General features: G+C 58.5%; 1 protein-coding gene across 4 annotated transcripts in view; it reads left to right on the plus strand.

Moving 5' to 3' along the window:
* Positions 1–20,506, plus strand: part of ZCCHC24 (zinc finger CCHC-type containing 24) — a 60,955-nt gene that overhangs the window by 30,736 nt on the left and 9,713 nt on the right. For 3 of the 4 annotated variants that reach the window (XM_087862991.1, XM_045783368.2, XM_045783369.2), the window contains one exon: positions 18,239–18,403. The exons of the other annotated variant lie outside the window; for it this stretch is intronic. In XM_087862991.1, the coding sequence (XP_087719117.1) occupies positions 18,239–18,403 (165 nt within the window). The remainder of the gene's footprint in view (positions 1–18,238; positions 18,404–20,506) is intronic. 4 annotated transcript variants of the gene reach the window in all.

A 20,506-nucleotide genomic window follows, 5' to 3' on the forward strand; every position in this document is an offset into this window, starting at 1 on the left:
GGCAGGATGGGCAAGAAAGAGTATCGGGGCTGTGGGCATCTGAACTTTTAGGCAGGTGTCCCTGTAATGAGGATGAGCTCCGCTGGTTCCTGGGTCCCAACTCTGGGCCAAGCACTTTGTGTTCCTAAGCTCATTAAATCTTGGCTTCCTGCCCCAGATGTGTCATTCTTCCTCCTGGCACGAGGGGAAACTGAGGCTCAGGTGTGTGTGCAGCCAGTCGCCGCACAGGCAGGATTCGAGCCCAGGTCGGAGGCGCACGGCCGGCGCCCTCCTGCGCTTTGCACCTGGCTGGCTCAGGAGCTAGACGGCGGCCACCTCCTCACGCCGCCAGGGAGGAGAAAGACATTTTCCAGAACAGGGAAGGGCGGTTGCAGTTTTCCTTCCTTCCGCATGGTTCTCTCAGTTTTGCAGGCCATCATTTGTGTCATTTTGAGAAACCCAGAGCTGCCTGTGGCTGGGCCTCCCCCGCACCCACTGAGACTTGTGGGGATGGGTGTAGAGCAGGGGCCATGCCACCCCATGCTCGGCACCCGTGCACGGAGCTCCCAGTGTGCACGCTGGTACGTCCGCCCCTGGCTGATAGGCTGGTGCACACGCGCGCACAGGGGTCACGCTGCTGCCGAGCCCCAGGGAGCTATGCGGTTGACAGGAACTGGACAGACCGACCTCCCTTTGGGTCCTGGAGCAGTGTGAAGGGCCGCTGCTGTCCTCCTGACCATTCGCTTCCCTGTGGGTTGACTTAAAATGGAGCTGGCAGGTCATCTTAAGGTGTGTGCCCTTGGGACATTCCTGTGCGTGCGTGCATGTCTGCAGACCTGTGGCTGCCCAGGCCCAGCTCGGGGCACAGGCTCAATGCCCATTTGTGGGCCGAGCAAGGAGGCTTTGCTCCAGAGTTTCCACACGCCAGCATCTCCTAGGTGCTTCCCGCCGCCCCTGCCATCCTGGCCTTCTCAGCTGCTGGGAGTGAGGTGAGGGTAGGAGACCAGGACCAGGAAGGAGCCCATGTGGGTGAGCTGCTGGGCCCGGGGACGGTGGGCTTCTGGGGGGCTTGTCTGGGGTCCCTGTACCGAGTTACTGCCCTGCCGTCATCCCTGGGGAGGGGGGACTTGCCCCCCTGGTGATGTGGCCGGAATCAGGTTGAACAGCCATCTCCTGAGGCCTGGAGCCTCTCTCAGGGAGCATGGTGGGGTCCCAACCCTGAGAAGATGGTTCCAGTGGGTGCTGGGAGAGCTGTCTGGAAGTGGCTGCCCTTCCCCCGTCCCTCTCTGTGTTTGCTTCACACGTTCGCCTAGCACCAGACTGGGTCTCGGGGTCTGCGCTCCGTCCTGCCCCTCACAGGCTGCGTGATGCTTGAGGTCGCCTGGCCTCCCTGGAGACCACGGGGATCACCTGCTCTGTGCGCCACGTCCAGCTCTCCCCCCTCCCCCCGGGTCTTCTCCTTTTGGAGACTCAACACCTCTCCCACTGGCTCCTCCTGGGCTCTGAAGAATCAATTGTTCTGGGGCCTAGAAGGCAACTGGGAGCAGTGGGAGCTTCCCGTGGCCTGGCTGTTTCCAGCGTGGCCCTTCCTGCACTGAGCCTGTTTGCTCACTGGCAGGGGAGAGTGTGTGTGTGTGTGTGTGTGTGTGTGTGTGTGTAATTATAACACTATGGCGGGGTAGCTGCCCCCACATCCACGTCAGCTCTGGGGTGGACCCTGTCCCCAGGGGCATCTTACACAGGCTCAGGTGACAGTTTTATAGGCAACTTTTCAGGGCAGGGCCTCTGGGAGAGAGCCAGGACGGACAGTTGTCACGAGGCTGTCCCATCTACCCCTGTTGCCTGCTGCCCAGTGACAGCCGGTCCCCCTTCTATCCTTCACTGCCGGCTGCGGGGCACTGCCATCACCCCCCCACCCCCCTCCTCCTGCCCCAACCATCAGCCAGGAGGGGGCCCCTGGCAGACCCCTATAGCCATGCAGGATGGTTGAGCCAGACAACCTCAGAGTCATTCTTGACGCCTGGCTCTGCCTCCCCAGGGCCAACCCAAGTCTGGGGGACTCTGTCTCCTGCCTGTCTCCTGAGTTGGTCACCTTTCTTCTCTCTGCGGCTCCTCCCCAGACCGGACCAGCGGCTCCTCTCAGCAGCACGGCGCAGCAGCCCATCCATAGCTGGTGTCCTCACATCTAGTCCCTCCCCCCATTCAATCTGTTCTCCTTGCGTAGCTGGAGACCTTCTTGAAATGCTAGGCCGATCTGGCCACCCCCGATTTGAAACCCTGCCCTGGCGCCCCACAGCTCCTGGGCTACCCTCCTACTCTGCCATGTAGACCCAGGAGCCCATGTGCTCTGGCTGTCTGGAAGCCCCCTGTGCTTCCTGCCCTCCCGCCCTTCACACGAGAGCAAGCCTTTCACAGGCATCCCCCTGCACTTTGTCTTCTTCAGGCCCTTCTTGCACTCCCCATGGCCTCCTTCCCAACTCTTCTGTCCCGTGCTCCCTGAACACAGCGCTCTACTCCTCAGAGCACATCTCTATGTGGATCACTGTTGAAGTATGTGACTTGTCTCGGTTAATTTGACCTGGGTTTATTGGGAGTCTAGTATGTTCCACGCACTGTTCCCGGTACTGGGGATGTACCATGGTGAACAGAAAGACAGCGGAAGAGTGCAGCTCACACTTTTGTGGGATGACAGGCAGTGAAGAAATAAATACAAATGGGTGCGCTCGGGGGGTTAGGTCAGGTTCAGCTAGGGGTGTCAGGGCCAGCCCCTCTGAGAAAAAGGGTCAGCTGGCTAGAGACAGGTGAAACAAGGAGCAAGTGATGGGAAAGGTCTGTGGGAAGGGCAGTCCTGGCTGAGAGAACAGTAAGAGTGGAGGCCCTGAGGTGAGGCAAGGATGTGCTTCCCCTGTTCAAGGAAGAGAAGGACGGCCAGAGTGGCCCTTCTGACAGCTCCAGCTCAGGGGGGAGAGCTGGTTGGGAGGAGAGGGGCTGAGGCACAGGAGTGAGCAAGTCCCCAGCACTGCTCTCCCTTCTCCCACCTCCTCCCCCAGCTGGGCAGCCTTCCTCTGGGGGACATAGATGGGCACTTGTCTTGAGAGCCCCCTCCCCTCCCCCTGCCCCTCGGAACACTCACAGTGGGGACAGGAAGTGTCGGCCCTCGCCTCCCAGCTGCCCGGGTGGGATGCCACCGCGCGGGCCGGCCTGCCCAAGGAGGGACAGAGGCCCTATTGAGCTCAGTCTCTGGACCAGCAGGGACAATAGCCACACTGAGGACCAGGAACATCAGCCGGCATGCTTGTCCAGGAAGTCGCCAGGCTGCTGCCTGCCCCCCTCCCCAGGCCTCCCCAACCCCTCTGATTTTTTCCTCTAGCTACTGTTTTTCAGGCTGATAGTAAGGTCCAAAATGGTCACTTTGTCCTTCACCTCCTCCCCAGAGGCTCCCTGCTCTGTGCCAGACCTATGCTGGGCCCTGGGATCAGAGAAGAATCCCACATGGTCTCTCCCCGGGGAGGGGACCAAGGACGAGGCAAGAGACACACGAACCAAGTAGGGCATCCCACGTCCTCCTACAGGGATATGCAAGGCACAGCAGCTCGCAGTGGGCAAGGATGGATGGGTCTGCAGGGAGGGCTGGTAGGGAAGTCTTTCTGGAGGAAGAGTCATAGTTCTAAAGTGCTCCTGCATCCGGGGTCAGGTTTTGAAGGCACAACGGCCATGTGGCACAGGCAGGGCAGGACTAGCTTCTGTTACAGGCCCAGAGGTGGAAGGAAGCGATGGTCTCCACCTCATGATGCCGGGACTCGAACTCTGGCTGCTTCTCCAGCCTGTGTGCCGTCCACGTGCAGAACGTTTGCACCAGAAGGGACCTAGGCCAGGAATGCCAGCACAAGTCATGGGTGCCTGTCAGCCCCCAGCCCACGGGCACAGTGAGGTGGATACCCCCCCCCCCCGTCACCCCGTCCTCTCCTGGAGAATCCTCCGCGAGCCAGATGTCTGATGGCTGGAGCTGGAGTGACACCCAGGATGACACACCTGCCCTTCCTGTTTCTCTTCCCTCCCCTCACTGACACAGGGGAGACCGTGACCCAGGCAGGGCAAGGGCCTGCCTCAGGTCACAGAGCACGTTGGTGGCAGCGTGCTGGGGCCCAGCTGAAGGTTTCCATTGTGAGGCTTCAGAGGCTGGGACAGGCCTCGTGTGTGGCCCCCCTCTGTGAAGAAGAGACCCCACCAGTCCGTGGTGGTGGCACCCCACTGCTTCAGAAATGTCACGATTTGAATGAGATGCTTGGGTTTTTCTTTCCCACCTGACCGTAAGCTCCTGGGGGCTGGGGTTCCATCCGTCCCGTTAGCCACCCTGCTCCAGTGCCTCGTAGAGAGTTGGCACTCGGTACATGAAGTGTCGAGGGCATGAGTGGAAGACCCTGTGGTGGGAGGCGTAAGCGTACCCAGCGACCACTCCTCAGTCCCTCCCCCACTCTAGGCCTGGTGGTTTGGCCCCCGCTTGGCCTGCAGGGGACAAGCGGGACCCCCAGGGGCAACACTGGCCCAGCCACCAAGCTGGTCACATACACGCCAGGCTGTGGTAAGCAGCCAGCCCAGTCGGGGTGGTACTTGAGCTTCCTGTGGGGAAACTGAGGCCCAGAGAGCCACAGTAGTGAGCTTGCAGGGGAGTCTTGCAACCTGGGCAGGGAGCTGAGCCAGAATCTCCTGACTTCTGAGCACCCAACCTGGCCACCAGCCCCCACATCTGTAGCTCAGGGACTGACTTTCCTGATAGCTGGGCCCCTCGGGAGCTGTGTGTGCCAGTGCCAAGGCAAACAGCAGTGGCGGGGTGGGGGAAGGGGGGAGATGCCTGTAGGCCCTGAGTTCCTTTGCTCTCCTGAACAGACAGGGCCGGAGCCCCAAGCGGCCAGGCCCCCTGCTCCCTCCATTGTTCCCTGTGATGGTTTCCAGATGCCGAGGAGTCACAAGTTTGGGGCTGAGCCAGGAGAGCCAGGCCAGCCCTCCCCCAGCCCCCCACCACCACCTCCACCACCACCACCGGTCCCACTTTCAAAGAGATGGCCGTTCCTCCCTCCGCAGGCAGTCGCCCCGCTCCAGCCCCGCAGCCTCACTGTCCTGGGGCGAGGAGCCCTGCGCCCCATTCCCGGCTCTGACCCTCACTTCCTGTAGGGCTGCGGCTGCTCATTTGCCTTCTGGGTGCCTCGGTTTCCAGGGCTATGGAATGGGCGCGTGGGGAGGGGGCGGGGTAGAGAAGACCGCGTCTGACTGACAGGCCTACTTTAACAGGCGGTTAGCAGTACCCTCTAGACCAGTGGTTCCTACAGTGGGTCCCCGGCGGGCGCATCAGCATCACTGGGAACTTGCGAGAGATGCGGATTCTCAGGCCCAACCCCGACCTCCTGGTTCCGAAGCTCTAGGGATGGGACCGGCAGCCTGTGTCATAGCGAACCCCCCCGCCCCGCTAGATGGTTCGGATGCCGGCTCAAGCCTGGGAAACAAGCCTGTGCTCTGGAATTAGGAGCGTGGGCATCTCCAGGCGGGGCAGTGGAATGCAGACGCCTCAGTTCCCTGGTGAGGAGAAGGGATCGGTACTCCTCCCGCTGTGCTGATGAAGTGGACACTTAGCACCGGTCAGCCTGGTTCCAACCACGCTTCCGGCAGAGACACTCTGCGAGGGCAGGTTCGTATGCCTGCCTCATGCCAGCACGTCAGCACGTTAAAGGATCTGGCTCAGAACGCCCAGAGGGGCCTGTGCCCAGGCTGCAGGGCGTGAGGGCACTGCTTGTCCTCACTGGGGTGAAGTGGGCCCTCGTGCCGCCTGAGGGGTCGGTGCCCCAGAGCGACAAGATGAGTGCCCCCCACCCCCAGGGTGCAGAGACCGGAAGGGTCCCTGCAGGCAGGAGGGGGCAAGGAAAGTGTCTGGGGGAGAAGCTTCCACTGGATGGGGTTAGGAGACAAGGTATGCCAGGTAGTCAGGACTGGTGTGCACAGAGGGGAATGGGAGAACGAGTACCACGAGCCAGCCTTCCCCCCGCCCCCCCCCCCATGACGGGTATACACTCTCTTTCCTCGTGTGGGGCTGCCCAGAGACAAGGGCAAGGACACCTCCAATGCCCATGCCCCAGAAATCAGAGTGGAGACCGTCTGGGAGGCACGCAGCGCTGTGGGAGTCAGCCTGCCCCGGGTTTGGGTCTACTGCTTCCTGGCTGTGTGACCTCAGGCGCATGTCCCCACACCTCTCTGAGCCTCGGATTCCCCATCCAGAGGGGCTGCAGTGAGGACGGAATGGCTGGTGGACGTTACACTGCACACAGGCAGGGGCTGGGTTTTACAGTGCGGACCCCGGGGCCCAGGGAGGGGAACGGAGCATCTGAGGGCATAAAGCAGCACTGCCCCAGAGCCCTGCTGCACTGAGCACTCTGCCCTTGGGGGCAGTGGGAAAGGGATGGTTTTGCAGACTTTTCTAGTACCTAGGTGAAGAAGCAAGGTCTGCTGCCGTCTGGGCTAGGGAGGTGAGAAATGGGAGGCTTCAGCCTCCCTAGGAACCTTTGGGAAAGTCCCATGGGGGCTGCTCTTCCTCTGCTAGGTCCTCACGCTGAAGGGCAAGAGCACAGGCGGGTTTGTGCCGTGGTCCGATGCCTGTCAGTGACCATGAGAGGCCCACGCAGGCATGCCTGCACGCACGCTCACACGGGTCTGTATGCCCACCCAGCCCCTGCCACTAGCCCCTTCTCTGGTTTCCATCTGACACCGTGGAACCACAGGAAAAGCTGCTAGCTACCTGGGCTGGCCCACAGGAGCCGCTTCACCTCTGCTCTGCCCGGTCACAGTTGCCATGGGTGGTCTTGAAACCAGTCCGTGGCTTCAGGACCTCACTTGGCAGTGAGGGGATTGGACAACAGCCAACAAGACCGGAGTTCAAGGCCTGCCTTTTACTTGCTTGGATGGCCTTGGACAGGTGACTGAACCTCTCTGGGCCTCTGTTTCCTCATCTGGAAACGGGGTCACAGTGAAGCCACCTGCCGGGCGGGTGCGTGGCCAGCACTGGCGTGCGGTGGACACTCAACACGGTCCTTTCCCATCTGTGGGGTTGTGGTCTCCCAAGCGACTCGGGCTCCAGCACTCACCTGCCGAAGGTTCTCAGAGGTGGACCGCTTGCTTCTCTTTCTGCCCTTCCGTGGCCAGAGGAGGAGATCGAAGCCCAGAGAGGGGAGGGACTGCTGTGAGGTCAGAGCTGAGGCTGGAGGTCGGGCCTACAGCCTCCCTCCAGGCAGCCGTGAGAGCCCCAGCCCTGGCTCCTGCCAGAGTGGCCCCAAACTGCTGACTTCAGCGTTTTACCGGCCAGGGCAGATCAGATTTCTTTTCTGGCTCTGGGCCACCCTCCACACCCTTCCCCCATCGCTATTTTGAGCTGAGTTCCCCTGTCCCCTCCTCCCAGGGCCGTGGACCTCATACCAAAACCTCATCCCAGGTGAAGATCACCACTGGGTATCCTGCCACCTTCTGGTCCCCAGCGGCACCCCTAGGATTAGCGCAGAGCCTTCCTCCAGCGATAGGGCTGCGCTGGTCACATCTGGCCTGGCCTGGCCGGGGATGGCCTCAGATGCAGAGCTGGGGACCAGCCAGCCTGGGGAAATGGTGCTGCTGGCCCGAGGTGGCCCTCCAGAGTGGTCAGTGCAGCCCAGGAGGGGCGTCCTGCGAGAGGAAGAGCCCACACCAGGACCCAGCGTTACCCCAGCACGGCCCCCTCCTGCCAGCGGGACCTCAGCTCTGGCCCACATGCTTCATCCGTCTTGGGCACTGCCCATGCCCGTGTCCCCTTAGAGCCCATGTGCTCTGAGCCCCACCCGGTGGCCCGAGGGAAGCAGGGGATATGGAGCGCTCTGCGTCAGCACAGCACACGTATAGACTGGTGGGAAACGAGAAGGCAGAAGTGGTTAAATTCGGGATGAAATCTCTAGCATACTGGATCATCCCTGGCATGCTGGAGGCAGGGTCAGGGCAGGACATGACCCGCAGCCAAGCGAGTGGTGCAGACCACAACGTCCCCTGGGAGTTTGGGGAGCGGGGCCCGACTCCGGGGGAAGCGGTGGGAGGGTTCTCAGCACAGGGGCCTGGGACTCAGAACATGGACTAAGCACCTCAGGGAGGGCCCTTAACTCTGTCTGGGGTGGGAGAGGCCAGAGGGCATGGCCTGTGATCTTGGCCTTGAAGAATGCAGGGCCATTCACCAGGTAGAGAAATGTTTGGGGCATTAAGAACAGCAAGATCAGAGGCCTGGGGCAGGGGTGAGGGGTGGGGAGGAGGACACAGCATTTGCAGAAAATGATTTTGTTGCCGTTGCGTGTATGTCTTGTAGGAGGGGGAGTAGCTGCCACTAAGGTTAGAAGGTCATCTGGGGGGTGCCTGGGTGGCACAGCGGTTAAGCGTCTGCCTTCGGCTCAGGGCGTGATCCCGGCGTTATGGGATCGAGCCCCACATCAGGCTCCTCCACTATGAGCCTGCTTCTTCCTCTCCCACTCCCTCTGCTTGTGTTCCCTCTCTCGCTGGCTGTCTCTATCTCTGTCAAATAAATAAATAAAATCTTTAAAAAAAAAAAAAAAAGGTCATCTGGGCCCCATGGGGAAGGGTCCCTAAAGCCTTCGGTGTTTTGCCGCAGTCCTGCAGGTGGGGGTGGGGTGGGGGGTGTCCAAGCCCGCTGGGGTCATTAAAGGACCTGGGGGAGGCTGCCCGGCTGCCCCCGGCATATGTCTGCAGCAGGAGAAGGGAGCACAGTCAGAAGAAAGGACTCGCAGAGCCCACAGGCCACCCAAACAGAGATGTGCAGGGGCTCGGGGCCCAGTGTGAACCAATGGTTTTCAGACTCAGTAGCATCCAGCTCTGGGCCGACCGCAGGGCGGTCGCGAATCTGCCCTCCGTCTCCTGCAGCGGCCGAGGCATGGGCCGCGGTTCTCTCTGCAGTCACACGAGGGGAGGAAAATCCACATCTTTTGCAATCGCTATGATTCGGATGTTTTTCACCCCTTCGGACTGGCCCCTCTTCCCCTCCCCGCCCCTGAGCTCTGATCCGTGCGGTTTGCTGGTGGAGGAAGGCCAGAAGCAGGAAACAGATAACTCAGGGAGCGGCTGTTCATGTGATTCCAAAGTCTCTGCTTTCCAAAACGTTGAGCCCCAAAGTGCTTCGCTTTGCCTGGCCTCGGGGTGGGGATGGGAGAGAGGGGTTTCTGCCCTGCTGTTGCCAGGGCTCCTCGAAGCATAGGCCCCGAGCTGCAGGCATGTGGGGGTGCAGAAGGGAGGCCTGGAGGGGCTCCTTGATCTCAGTGTGTCCGTTTCCGCTTTCCCTTTGAGTTCGCTTCCCGCATTCTCTCACCTCGTCCTGTCTCTCCCTGGTCCTCCTCTCCCAGACCCTGCCCTGTCCTGCTGCCCCGTCCTGCTCACTCTTGGCTCTCACCACCACCCCCACCCTCCTTGTCCCTTATTTCTGATATCTCTGCCTCCCTTGCCCTGCCTCTCTCTGCCCCACCCTCCTGGTTCCCCCCCTCCCCTCAGTCCTTCCCTACTCTCTACACCCCCTCTCCATGCCCCTTCCCCAGGGTTTTCCTGAGACCTTTTCCTGGCACTGTGAAAGCTTCCATTGTTCCCGGCACTTTGACAAACCCTAGTGTTGTGGAATCAGGATGGCATTTTTGCGGTGGCTTTGGGCTGGGAACGGGGCGGGAGGGGTGACAGGAGGCTGGGCTTTCTGGGCCCATGCTGGGCTGCGGCAGGAACCCAGAAAAGGGGAGGGGGCCGGGGGAGGTGGCCAGGACGCCTGTGCTCAGACAAGGGGGCCCTTGAGGCTCCAGAGGAAACCCCGGGTGGCCTCTTGCAGTGTCCTTCCTCCCTCCCAGCAGCCTGCGGGCCGCCCGGCCCGGCCCACCTGTCCCTCTGATCCCTGCTTCCTCTGGGGCCTCCGTGGAGCCTGCAGCTGCCAGGACCAGGCTGCAGACACCGGGGCGGCCCTCCTGCCTGCCTCCGCGGGCCGTGTGTGTGGACACGTGAGTGTGGGGTTGTTGGAGGGTCCCCAGAGCAGGGAAGGAAAAGTGGGGGTCTCAGCACGGGACAGACTTGAGCTCAGAACCTGGCCCCACTGCCTACTCATTATGTGACTTCGGACAAAGCCACTGCCCCCTCCCAAGCCTCCGTTTCCTTCTCTGCCATTAGGGTTAAGAGTGCTGAGTTTGTAGGGCTGTTGCTTCCATTAGAGATCATCTCAAGTGTCACGCATGGGCACCGCCTGTCACCTGGGAGGGTGAAGCGTGGCCTCTGCCTGAGGATATGGGTCTAAGAGTGTTTCTACAGGTGTGGGTCTCAGCTTGGGCCAGAGCCTAGAAGTGTGTGGTTGATGGTGTCATTCCTCATCTGTCTTCCTGGAATATTCCACAGGGCCCGAGGCAGAGTAGGTACTCAATAGCTGTTAGTTGAATGAATGAGTAATTGAGGTGGGGGCCAGGGGCTGGAGGCCAGAGGCGGGTCCTGTTCCTAGGAACAGGCTTGTTCTCTGGTTTTCTCACAGCTGTTTCGTGGAGAGGCCGTGCATGAGGAGGAAAGTGTTGCTTTGGGTCCAAGGCTTGACTCCATGGCTGTGGGGCCCGGCACAGGTTGCTTGGCCTCTCTGGGCCTCAGTTTGCTCTTCTGTCAAATGGGCAGGCTGTGGTTGGGGTGGGGCTGGCATGTAGTAGGTGCTCATTAGATGTCCGGAGCAGCCGGACATCACTTGCTGGTGGGGAAACTGGTGATGAGTGTGGGAGCGCCAGGGCCCAAACCCGGGCCTCTAGCCACAGCCCCTGTTCACCCCACATCGGCCCAGACAGCAGGGAGGGCAAAAGGGTGGGCCCGAGGAAGGGGGGCTCAAGAGAGGAGCATCCAAGACAGGGGCAGTGCCTCTGCCAGGGGAGGGCCCCTAATATCCAGAAAGGATCCCCAGAATCCTCTTGAACTCTCCAGGAAGGGCCAGCAAAGCTGCCCCTTCAGCCTCCGTGTGGAAGGGCATCTCAAACTCCTGAGACCCAGGGCTCTTCCTCTCTCGACTCTGGGCCAGGAGCACCTCAGGCACCCGGCTTCAGGAGAGCATGCAGACAGGGTGGGACGGGGAGCCTGCAAGGAGCCCATCTGTTCCTTATTTCCTCCCTCTGCTCCTCCTGGCTACGGCCCTTGCCTCTCCCCTGGATGCACCGTGGGCTGGCCTCGTGCTCCCCAGCAGAGAGGGGAGCGTGACTGAGGCTGCCAGGCACACATTGACTTACGGGCCTTGGAGAGAAAAGTGACCCTGTCCGGCAGGTCCAGCAGCCAGTGCCACCCTCATTCTGGCGATGGGGAACCTGAAGCCTAGAGAGGGGAAGGGACGCCCCCAAGGCTACCCAACATGCCGGGACCCATGATGGTAGCAGCCGATCCCCGTTTCTCCCCGTCCTGGCTGGGCGGGTTCCTCATCTTTGTGCAAGTCTGGCAGGGCAATTGAGAGAGTGGGCTCGAGTCAGGTGGCCTGGGTTCAAATCCAGACTCTACCATTTGCTAGCAGTGTGGCCTTGGGCAAGTCATTTTAACCTCTTCGTGCCTCAGTGTTCTCGTCTGAAACCTGGGACGGATCATGCCTGGCGCATGAGGGGGGGGTGGTTGTAAGAATACAAAGAGAGCCTGGCCCCGACGAGACCTGTAAAGAGTGTGGCTGTTCCTTTGTCACAGAGCTTGGCTGGCCACAGGCTGCCCTCCCAGGCATGCAGAGGTGGTGCGGCCGGGGCTGGGGTGCAGCCTGCGGCTGGGGCCACAGCTGGAGTCCCATATCCAGAGAGCAGAAGACATGCATCCTGGCACAGAACCTGGGCATGGAGTCCTGACAGGCAGGGGACAGAGCCTCAGCAGTCCCCCCCTGCTGCCCTCTCCTGGGCCCAGGGTCCCCCCAGGACTCTCGGCCACCAGCTACCAAAGGTGACAATGCCCTCTCCCTGCAAAAGGGACTCAATCTAAAAGGGGCCAAGAGGAGAGCAAGCTTCATCCTCAAGGCTTACTCATTCTGGGTGGGACTCCAGGAAGCAGGGGCAGGGAAATTGACTGGCAGAGTGACCAGCCAAGCTCTTATGTCATGTGACAGGTGTGGATACTTCCCAGCTGTCCTCAATTGAAGGAGCGAATGGGATCTAAGAGGTGGGAAGTAGGCTCCATGGCTGGGGCAGGGCATCTCTACGGACAGGAGAGCCAGCAGCCGGAGGTCGGCCAGCGTCCAGCACGCGGGCCCCAGTGGCCGCACCTGCAGGGGCAAAGGGGGAGGCAAGTATGGACAGAGTTGCCATCTCCATGGGTTGCCACCACCTTGGGAAAGCATAGGGCGCCCCCTCGTGGGCAGGAGGGGCTGGCAGGCCAGGGAGTCGGCTGATGAACTGTCCTCTTCCTCTCCATCAAAGTCATACCTACTCATTAAAGACAATTCATTAATTAGAATAGAGAATCCCGTCTCCCGGAGGCAACCTCTGAACACTTCTGACCTTTCTCCTGCCGGCCCTTCTCTGGCCCACTTTTCCTTTTTATGCTTTTACTCTGGGGAGCAGTCTGTAGCCTATCACTTGTCCTGTTTTCTTTACTAAACCTTTTCCCAAACCCTTAAAAAAATTCCTCGTGAGTATTTTAACGGCTTTGCTGTCACTCATCCAATGGGTGTAACATCACCGAGGGAACCAGAGCGTTGGTGTTGAGTGTTTAGCCCGTTCTAGTTTTGCACGTCCTAAACCATGCCACGATGAACATTCTCGAACACCCTGTTGGTCCACATCTCTGAGCATTTCCTTAGGACGGTTGCCCGGAAATAGATTTGCTGGAGGAATGGACATTTCTAAAAATCTGAAGGCTTGTCACCTAGTTGTGTTCTAAGAATCTAGTAGGAAATACACGTGTTCAGCACCCCCCCAGCAGTGCCTGAGGGGGCCCACTCTCCACACCTGCTGGCTGGCCTTCCCCAGTAACGAGAATTGGAGTACGCTTTGACTATAGACGTGGAAGTGCCCTCAGAATCACCTGGTTCAACTGCTTGACCAAGACAGAGGTCCACTCGGCAGCCTCCCTGATAGTTGTTTACCCAGCCCCCTGCTTGCATACCCCCAGTGACAGGGAGCTCACCATCTTTCCATCAACCGTAAGAAATCTCATGAGCTGCTGGGAAACAAACATGGAGCCATTCTGAGGAAGTGCCCAGATAGTGTCAGCATCCTCCGCCTCTCTTCCCAAGCTTGCCTGGATGGCTCCTCCCACAGTCCGCCCAGCTTTGCCCTGGCTGCTCCTTGGCCCAGCTCCCCCTTCCCACCCCCACACCAGCCGCCACTGCCCACTTCCCAGGCTGCCCTGTGCAGGGATTCTAGCCATGGTGTGGAGGTCCGAAGATCCAGCCCTGCCTTCTGGCTCAGTCCCTGGTCTGCTGTGTGTCCTTGAGCAAGTCGCCTTGCTTCTCTGGCCCCGGAGGCCCTGTCTGTGCTACAAGAGGTGGTGTGTGAGCACCAGTGAGTTTTGCCCGGGTTGCTGGCTGATGTGATTCCCCAGAGGGGTACGTGGCAGGGGCCTGGGTAAAGAGAGCAGGTCAGACCTGGCATCCTTCCCAGCCAGGGCGGGTGACGGCCCCTGCAGAGCCGACGGCAGTCAGCGTCTGTTTCATGTTGAAGTTTATGAGAAGAGGCTGGCCTTTCTGGGAGGAGGCAGGGGGAAAGTGTGGGGGGTAGAGAAGCCTTTGTTCCGTCAAACATTCCTCCTCCCTTTGGCCCTGCCCTCCTCTGTAAGCATAAACAGTGTTGGAATAAGTCCTTCCAGGAAGCGGCTCCTCCTCGCTGCTGAGCCGAGAGAGCTGCTCACTGGCCTGTCTTCCCTTCCCTGCATCCACTGCCTCCTCACCCCCGCCCTGCACCTCATTTCTCCCCTCTGCCCGCAGGATGGCAAAGCCACCAGGCTGGGCTGAGCAGAGCGGCTGGGGGGTTTCTCCTCCGGAGCACAGGCCTCAGCTTTGTGGTGGAGACACACTCAGGGGTGACAGACAGCAAGGGGAAGCTGCTCACAGGCTGGAAGCTCTTTGGCAAGTCCTGCCCCTTCCCCGTGCCTCCGTTTCACCATCTGTTAAATGGGTTGACGAGATTCCTTGCCCCACGGGGTTATGTGAAGAGTTGAGTGGGAGCCTGTCAGGCTGTGGTAGCACCTCATACACGTCTGCCCTCTTTGCCCTTTCCTCTGTTCTCTGCCAGCAGCGCCTGCAGAGCTGCCATGGCCTTCCTCTCTCTTTCTTGGTTCCTCTCCGAAAGTTCTAGAAGGCGAAGACTGCCATCCCTTTTTTGCCTGCCACCTCCCCCACCACCGGGGGTAGGAGCCCACGCTGTACCCAGGCCCCCTCCCATCTTCGGAGCTCTCCTCCTGTGATTTCCACTCCCTGGTGGCAGCCGCAGCCGCTGCCCCACCCAGAATGCAGCCGCTCCCAGCTCCAGCAGAAAATCATCCTCAAGTTGCTAATGGTCAGTGAGCACTTGCAATGCCCGGCCATCCAGCTGACCCCTTCATAGGCATGAATGCACCCCATCCTTCCAGCAGCGCTGGGGGGGCGGGCCCATACCATCAGCCCAGGTTTCCAGAAGAGGAAACCAAGGCACAGAGAGGTTGAGTAACAGAGGGTCCCCCAGATCGTCCCAGGCAGAGGCAGAATGCCATCACCAGCATCTGGCTGTGACATCCATGGTGTGGGCCATGTCCCATGCAGTGGGGGGTCAGAGCAGGGGCCTCCCAGGGTGGGAATGGTGTGCTGAGGACCTCTGGTCCTGCAGGAGGCCGGAGCCCCTGTTCCTGGGCCCTGCCCAGCAGTTCACACTCCCTGATGGACGGCTCCAGAATGGCTGGTTTTCTACTTACACAGCATGGTGGTGCTTCCCTCCCCTCCCCTCACCCCTGCCTCTCACCTGCCTGCTTCTGTCTTTGTGCACACTCCGTATCATCTTTTCCGTGTGGGCTTCCTTCTTGCTCGTTTCTGAAGCAGAGACTCGTTGGGAACCGAATTGTCAGCCCCGCCCCGGTCCTCACCCTTCCCTTGGCTGAGTGCCCCCTCCCTCTGATGCCTGCCCCCGGCCCTTTGCCCCAGCTGCAGGGCCTGTCAGTTTAGGAATCAAGCAGCCTGTGGAACCAGATCCCAGAGTGGGCCTGGCTGACCATGGCCCCCAAGTTTCCCTTCAATCAAGGAGTCTCAAATCTTACCATTGGTGAGGAACCCCAGGGCCACCTGTCATTCCCTTTTGAATGGAGGTGCCTTGGGGAATGGAGACACTAGGGATAGAGTTCACGTGGTACTTCTTTCAGGATTACTGACGAAGGGAGGCCATAGAAGCTAGAGTGGCTTAGACGCCCTGCATTCCAGGCACCAGGTAGGAAAGGTGGCCCTGGGAGGGGTTAGAGGGCTCGCTGTACACCCGCTAACTTGAGACCAACAGAGGTCAAAGTGCCTTCAGAGATATAAGTGGACCACTCTACTGCAATTTGACCGGGGCCTGGACGCTGACTGCATGCCGAGTGCTCCCCTCGGCATAACCAGCCTCTCTCACAAACTCGCCAGTGCTGAGAGCCAGCCCTGCCTTAGAGCTCAGACTGAGCCTCCTCCCCAGGATATCGTGGCTGCCAGGAAGGCCAATAAAGGTCCAAAAGACATTCGGCAGCAGGCCCAAAAGTTCAGGGCAATATTCTTGTCACTTTCTAGATTTAGATTCACATACTCAGCACCTATGTCCCTTTCCAGTGTTTTGCCTGAAATTCTAGTAGGCTGTCACCAAGTGGTGGTACTGGCTCCTGGGAATAAGAGACATGATTCCTGAAGGAAGCAATTATCATTTTAGATGCTGCTATTGTTCTGTATAAGTAAATCATAACAATAACTAACACTGCTGTTTTATGTATCGGGCACTGTTTCAGGTGTTTCACATGTATTACCTCGGTTAATCCTCAGAACAGCCTCGTATGGTAGTTCTTGTCATTATCTTTATGAAGTAACTTGACCCAGATCATAAAGCTAGGATTTGGATCCCGAGCCCGTGCGCTTAACGTTTACGCACTCCTTCATAAATGGGCAATCGCCCAGAGAAACAAGACTGTAGAAACAGGTCACGGCGTGGCCCGGAGATTCTTAGGCATAACGGCACGTGGATTCCCTGGCGCCCTCGGTTAAGGTGCAGATTCCGATTCGGTAGATCCAAGGTGGGGCCTGAGACGCTGCATTTCTGACAAGTTCCCAGGCAATGCTGCTGACTCCAGTCTAGGACCCAGCGTGGAACCTGTGTTTAAGCCTGTCTCAGACCCAGAGCCTGTAAGCGCCAAGGACATAACGTGAATGCAGGGAGCCGCTGGTCGGAATGGGGAGAACGCTCCTCGGCACCAGCTGATGATCCCCACCGAGATTTCTGGACCGACGTGGTCATAGTTCCATGTGAAATCTTCATTTTCAAATACTGGGGTTACGAATCCAACTTTATAAAACACCCTGCAGTTTGGACACCCATGTTCATAGCAGTATTACTCATAGTGGCCAAAAATGAGAAACAACCCAAATGCCTATCATCTGATGAGTAAATAAAACATGGCGTATCCATACAATGGGATATTATTTGGCAACAAAAAGGAATAAAGTACTGACAGGTGCTACTACATGGATGAAGGTTAAGAGCATTGCACGGAATAAAAGAAGCCAGGCACAAGAGGACAATTACTGCATGGTTCCTCTTAATGGACTAGCTAGAGCAGGGAATTCTGTAGACGGGTGGCTGCCCCGGGCTGGGGAGGGTGAGAAGGTGGAGGTAGTCTGTGGCGTGACCGTTAATGGATACAGGTTTCTTTTGGGGGAGTGACAGAATGTTCTAAAATTAGCTTGTAGTGATGGTTGTTAAACTCTGGGAGTATCCTGAAACCCATTGAATTGTACACCATATACGGGTGAGATGTGGGGTATGTGAGTCCTAGCTCACTAAAGCTGTTTAAAACAAAAACAAAAAACACCATGCAGGAGAGAACTAGTCTCTTTAATAGATAAAGCACAGTTACAAATCAACAAGAAACATAACAACCCCCACCCGCAGAAGAAAGATACAAAGGAAACATACCAACACTTCACAAAGGAAACACGTGGCTTCTTAAATGCATGAGGAATTCTCCGTGGTGGTTCGTAATAAAAGACATACACATCAAAGCTGCTCTGAGAAGATTTTCTACCTCTTAGATTGGCGACGGTGGAAACTTCTGGCGAGGAGACAGGACATTAAGTTGGTGCCCCTGCAGCGTGGTGGAGCAGGAGCCAGTGCCAACTTGTCATTACCTTTCAAAATTAAAAGTGCACATACCCCGCATCAAAATTGAAAGTGCACGTACCCCGCGGTTTTGTTTCTGATGTCCTCTCCTGTGTGCAAAATGTGACACACCCACACAATGATTCATTGTAGCGTCGTCTGTAATAAGAGCGCAAGAGTGCAGCAGCCCAGAGGCCCTGTAACGGAGCCTGGCAGACGCCGGAACTCACGGGGATGCCATGCTGTGCAAGTGTTACACGCAAGACAGTAGGGAAAAGAGATTCATGATGTCTCTTACAGTAATAATATGTCCGAGGTAGATTAAGATGCAAAACAGGGAAGGCGTAGAACCGAATGCATAACGTACCCCTGGGGTGAGGGATGGGGACGTGTGTGCATTGGCGTGTGCTGCGTGTGTTTGTAAGTGCAGAGCCCATCTCCGGGCTGGGGTAAGGAAATGAAGACCGCCTCCAGGAAGGGAGCCGGTGGCCGGGCCCCGGGGGAGGGGAGACACCCCTTCACTGCACCCCAGATTGCATCCTTGCGCCCGTGTTGCCTTGCCAGTGACCACACAAACCACACCACCGGGGGGTGGGGGGTGCAGAGAGCACCTGGGCGCGGCGACATGCGACCACTAGCTGCCTCCTTATGATGTGAGTCAGAGAAGTCAATCCTGGCCACCGTCACGTACTTTGCTCCCCGAAATATAGAGAAGATGTGTATCGCCCACCACCTCCTCTGTCCTCTGTGCGGGCTCCCAGCCTTGGGATTCCCAGGGGTGCTCTGGGGGTGACCCTGGTGCTCTCTGGATGGACGCGAGAGGCGCCTGCACGTGGGCTATGAAGGCTGCCGGGGAGGACCGTGGGGATCTTGCAGGGGCATCATGTTGGCCTGGTGGACCCCAATGCCCTCTGTGTTTGCTTCCTGTTCTCTAGGCACGCCCCAAAGGTGAGGGTCTGACCCCGTACCAGGGCAAAAAGCGCTGTTTCGGCGAGTACAAGTGTCCTAAGTGCAAGAGAAAATGGATGAGCGGGAACTCGTGGGCCAACATGGGGCAGGAGTGCATTAAGTGCCACATCAACGTGTATCCGCACAAGCAGGTGAGCCGGGCGGGGCTGGGGCGGGAGGCAGCGGCCAGAGGGGCTCTCTCAAGGGCCTTGGGGCCGATTTTCTTCCTTATTAGGCCTCAGTTTACTCCTGCATATGACAAGGATGAGACCAGATCTCTCCAAGTTGGCCCTTCGTTGGTCTCCTCTGAAATGGGAGTAAGAGAACACCATTTCCCCAGGAAGGGAAGGAGGTTAAAGAAGGTTAAAGTTCAGTAAGACCCTGAGACCGCAGACCCAGGCGAGTTCTGAAACTAATGAGCTGGGGTTGCTGCCGGGGGATGAGCGGGGATGTGGGGGCAGCAGTGTGCTAAGAGAACACGCATCTCATTCATTTGCTCACCCAGTTGCTTCATGTACACAGGGCAGCTCCAGTGTTCCAGGCCCCGTGTGTGGGGCTGGTGGCCAAGGTGCACGTGGGCATGCTGGGGGGCGGGGGGCAGACGTGGTGAGGCAGCTCATCCCAGGGAGGATCCACTCCCTGCAGGATGCAAAGAGGAGGTCTGTTTACTCTGGGAGCTGAAGGATGGGAGGAAGCCAGACCTGTCACAAGTGGGGGACAGCCATCTTAAGAAGACCATACAGCAGGTGCAAATGCCCTGTGGCCTTAAGGACTTAGGTGCTCAAGGCCCAAACCTCAGTGAAGGATCAAGAGCACCGAACAAGAAGAATGGGGTGGGAAGCCGAACGGGGTGCTTTCCAGCCTTGGGGACTACTCAAAACCCACAAGCAGCAGAGCTGTCAGCTTTATTTTGAGAGGACTATTCTGGTGTATGCGGAGATTAGTCTTGGTGGGGCTGGGTGATCGAAAGAGACCCGTGGGAAAGTCTTGGCTATAGTCCTGTGCATGCTGGGAAAAGAGGTGGCCTTGGACCTGGGTCGGACACTGGGTTGGATGTGGAAGGTGAGGGAGGGGCAGGAAGCCGGGAGCACAGTCACACCTGAGCAGATGGAAATGGGCTTACTGAGGTGGGCAGCCTGGGCTGGAGGCAGGGCAGGGTGAGACCCAGGGGTCCCAGATGAAAGCAGGAGTCTCTGATACGCATGTTACATTTGAGAGGTGCCTGGAAATCCAAGTTGAGATGTTAAGAAGGCAGCTGGATTTGTGATGTTGAGCTCATGTGAGAAGTCAAGGGCTGCTACATACTTGGGCATCGTTGACCTTCAGGTGTTTAGGGAGTGGACGAGATTTCCTGCAGAATGTAGACAAAGTGGAGACAGAACTCCCCAGACCGTGTGCTGCAGAATCCTAGCGCTGGGGGGTCAGAGGGAGGAGAAGCCCATCAAGGAGGAGAACCAGGGAGTGTAGAGTCCTGGGGTTGGGGCTGTGCCAGGGTCGGGGTCAGGGACAGGTGTGGTTGGTGCAGAGAGGTCAGTATCATGGCCGTGGAGAAGTGGCCTTGGGATTTGGCACTAAGGAGGGGGTCCTCAAACTTCGTGGGGCACCACTTTGACATGGAGATCTTGTTGAAGGTCAGCTCGGGTCTGCGAGCCTCGAAGCGGATACCCTGCAGGTCAGGCGTAAGGGCGGAGTAGAGATGTTGATTCACAGCGGACCTGCCGGCTGGGGCAGTGGCCGCGGAGCCATAACGGGGGAGGAAGGGGTTTGTGGGGCTGGGCTGCAGAGGGAATACCTTCACTGTCCACTCCCTCGAGGGGGTTTGATTGTAGAGAGAAGCAGAGTGATGGGGCAGTCGCTGCGGTAGGGCAGGTGGCATTGAGGAAGGTGTGATGGAGATGGGAAGGCCTGGAGCCTGTTACAGGCAAATGAGAAGGATCCAGAAGGAAGCAAAAGGTGGATGATACAGGGGTAGGAGGGCGATGCCTTACCATGGGCACAGGAGGGAGGGACAAGGGGGGGTGGTTAGGGTGGGTGGTGGGTTTGCTGGTGCAGAGAAGAGAAGCTTCCCTTCCCAAGCTTCTGTCTTCTCAGAGAAACGGGACAGGAGGTTTTCAACTAGACGTGAGGGTGAGGAGGGGTGGGGTGGCCTTGGGGAAAGATGGAGGAGGAAGTGGGCCTCCTAGAGAAATCGAGCTGTATCCCCGGCCACGGGAGGTGTAAGGTCGTAACTGTCACCAGCACTGCGAGCCGGGTTC

This window comes from Ursus americanus, chromosome 6 (assembly GCF_024610735.1).
Source record: "Ursus americanus isolate L20-20 chromosome 6, mUrsAme1.1.p, whole genome shotgun sequence".
Taxonomy (NCBI): Eukaryota; Metazoa; Chordata; class Mammalia; order Carnivora; family Ursidae; genus Ursus; species Ursus americanus.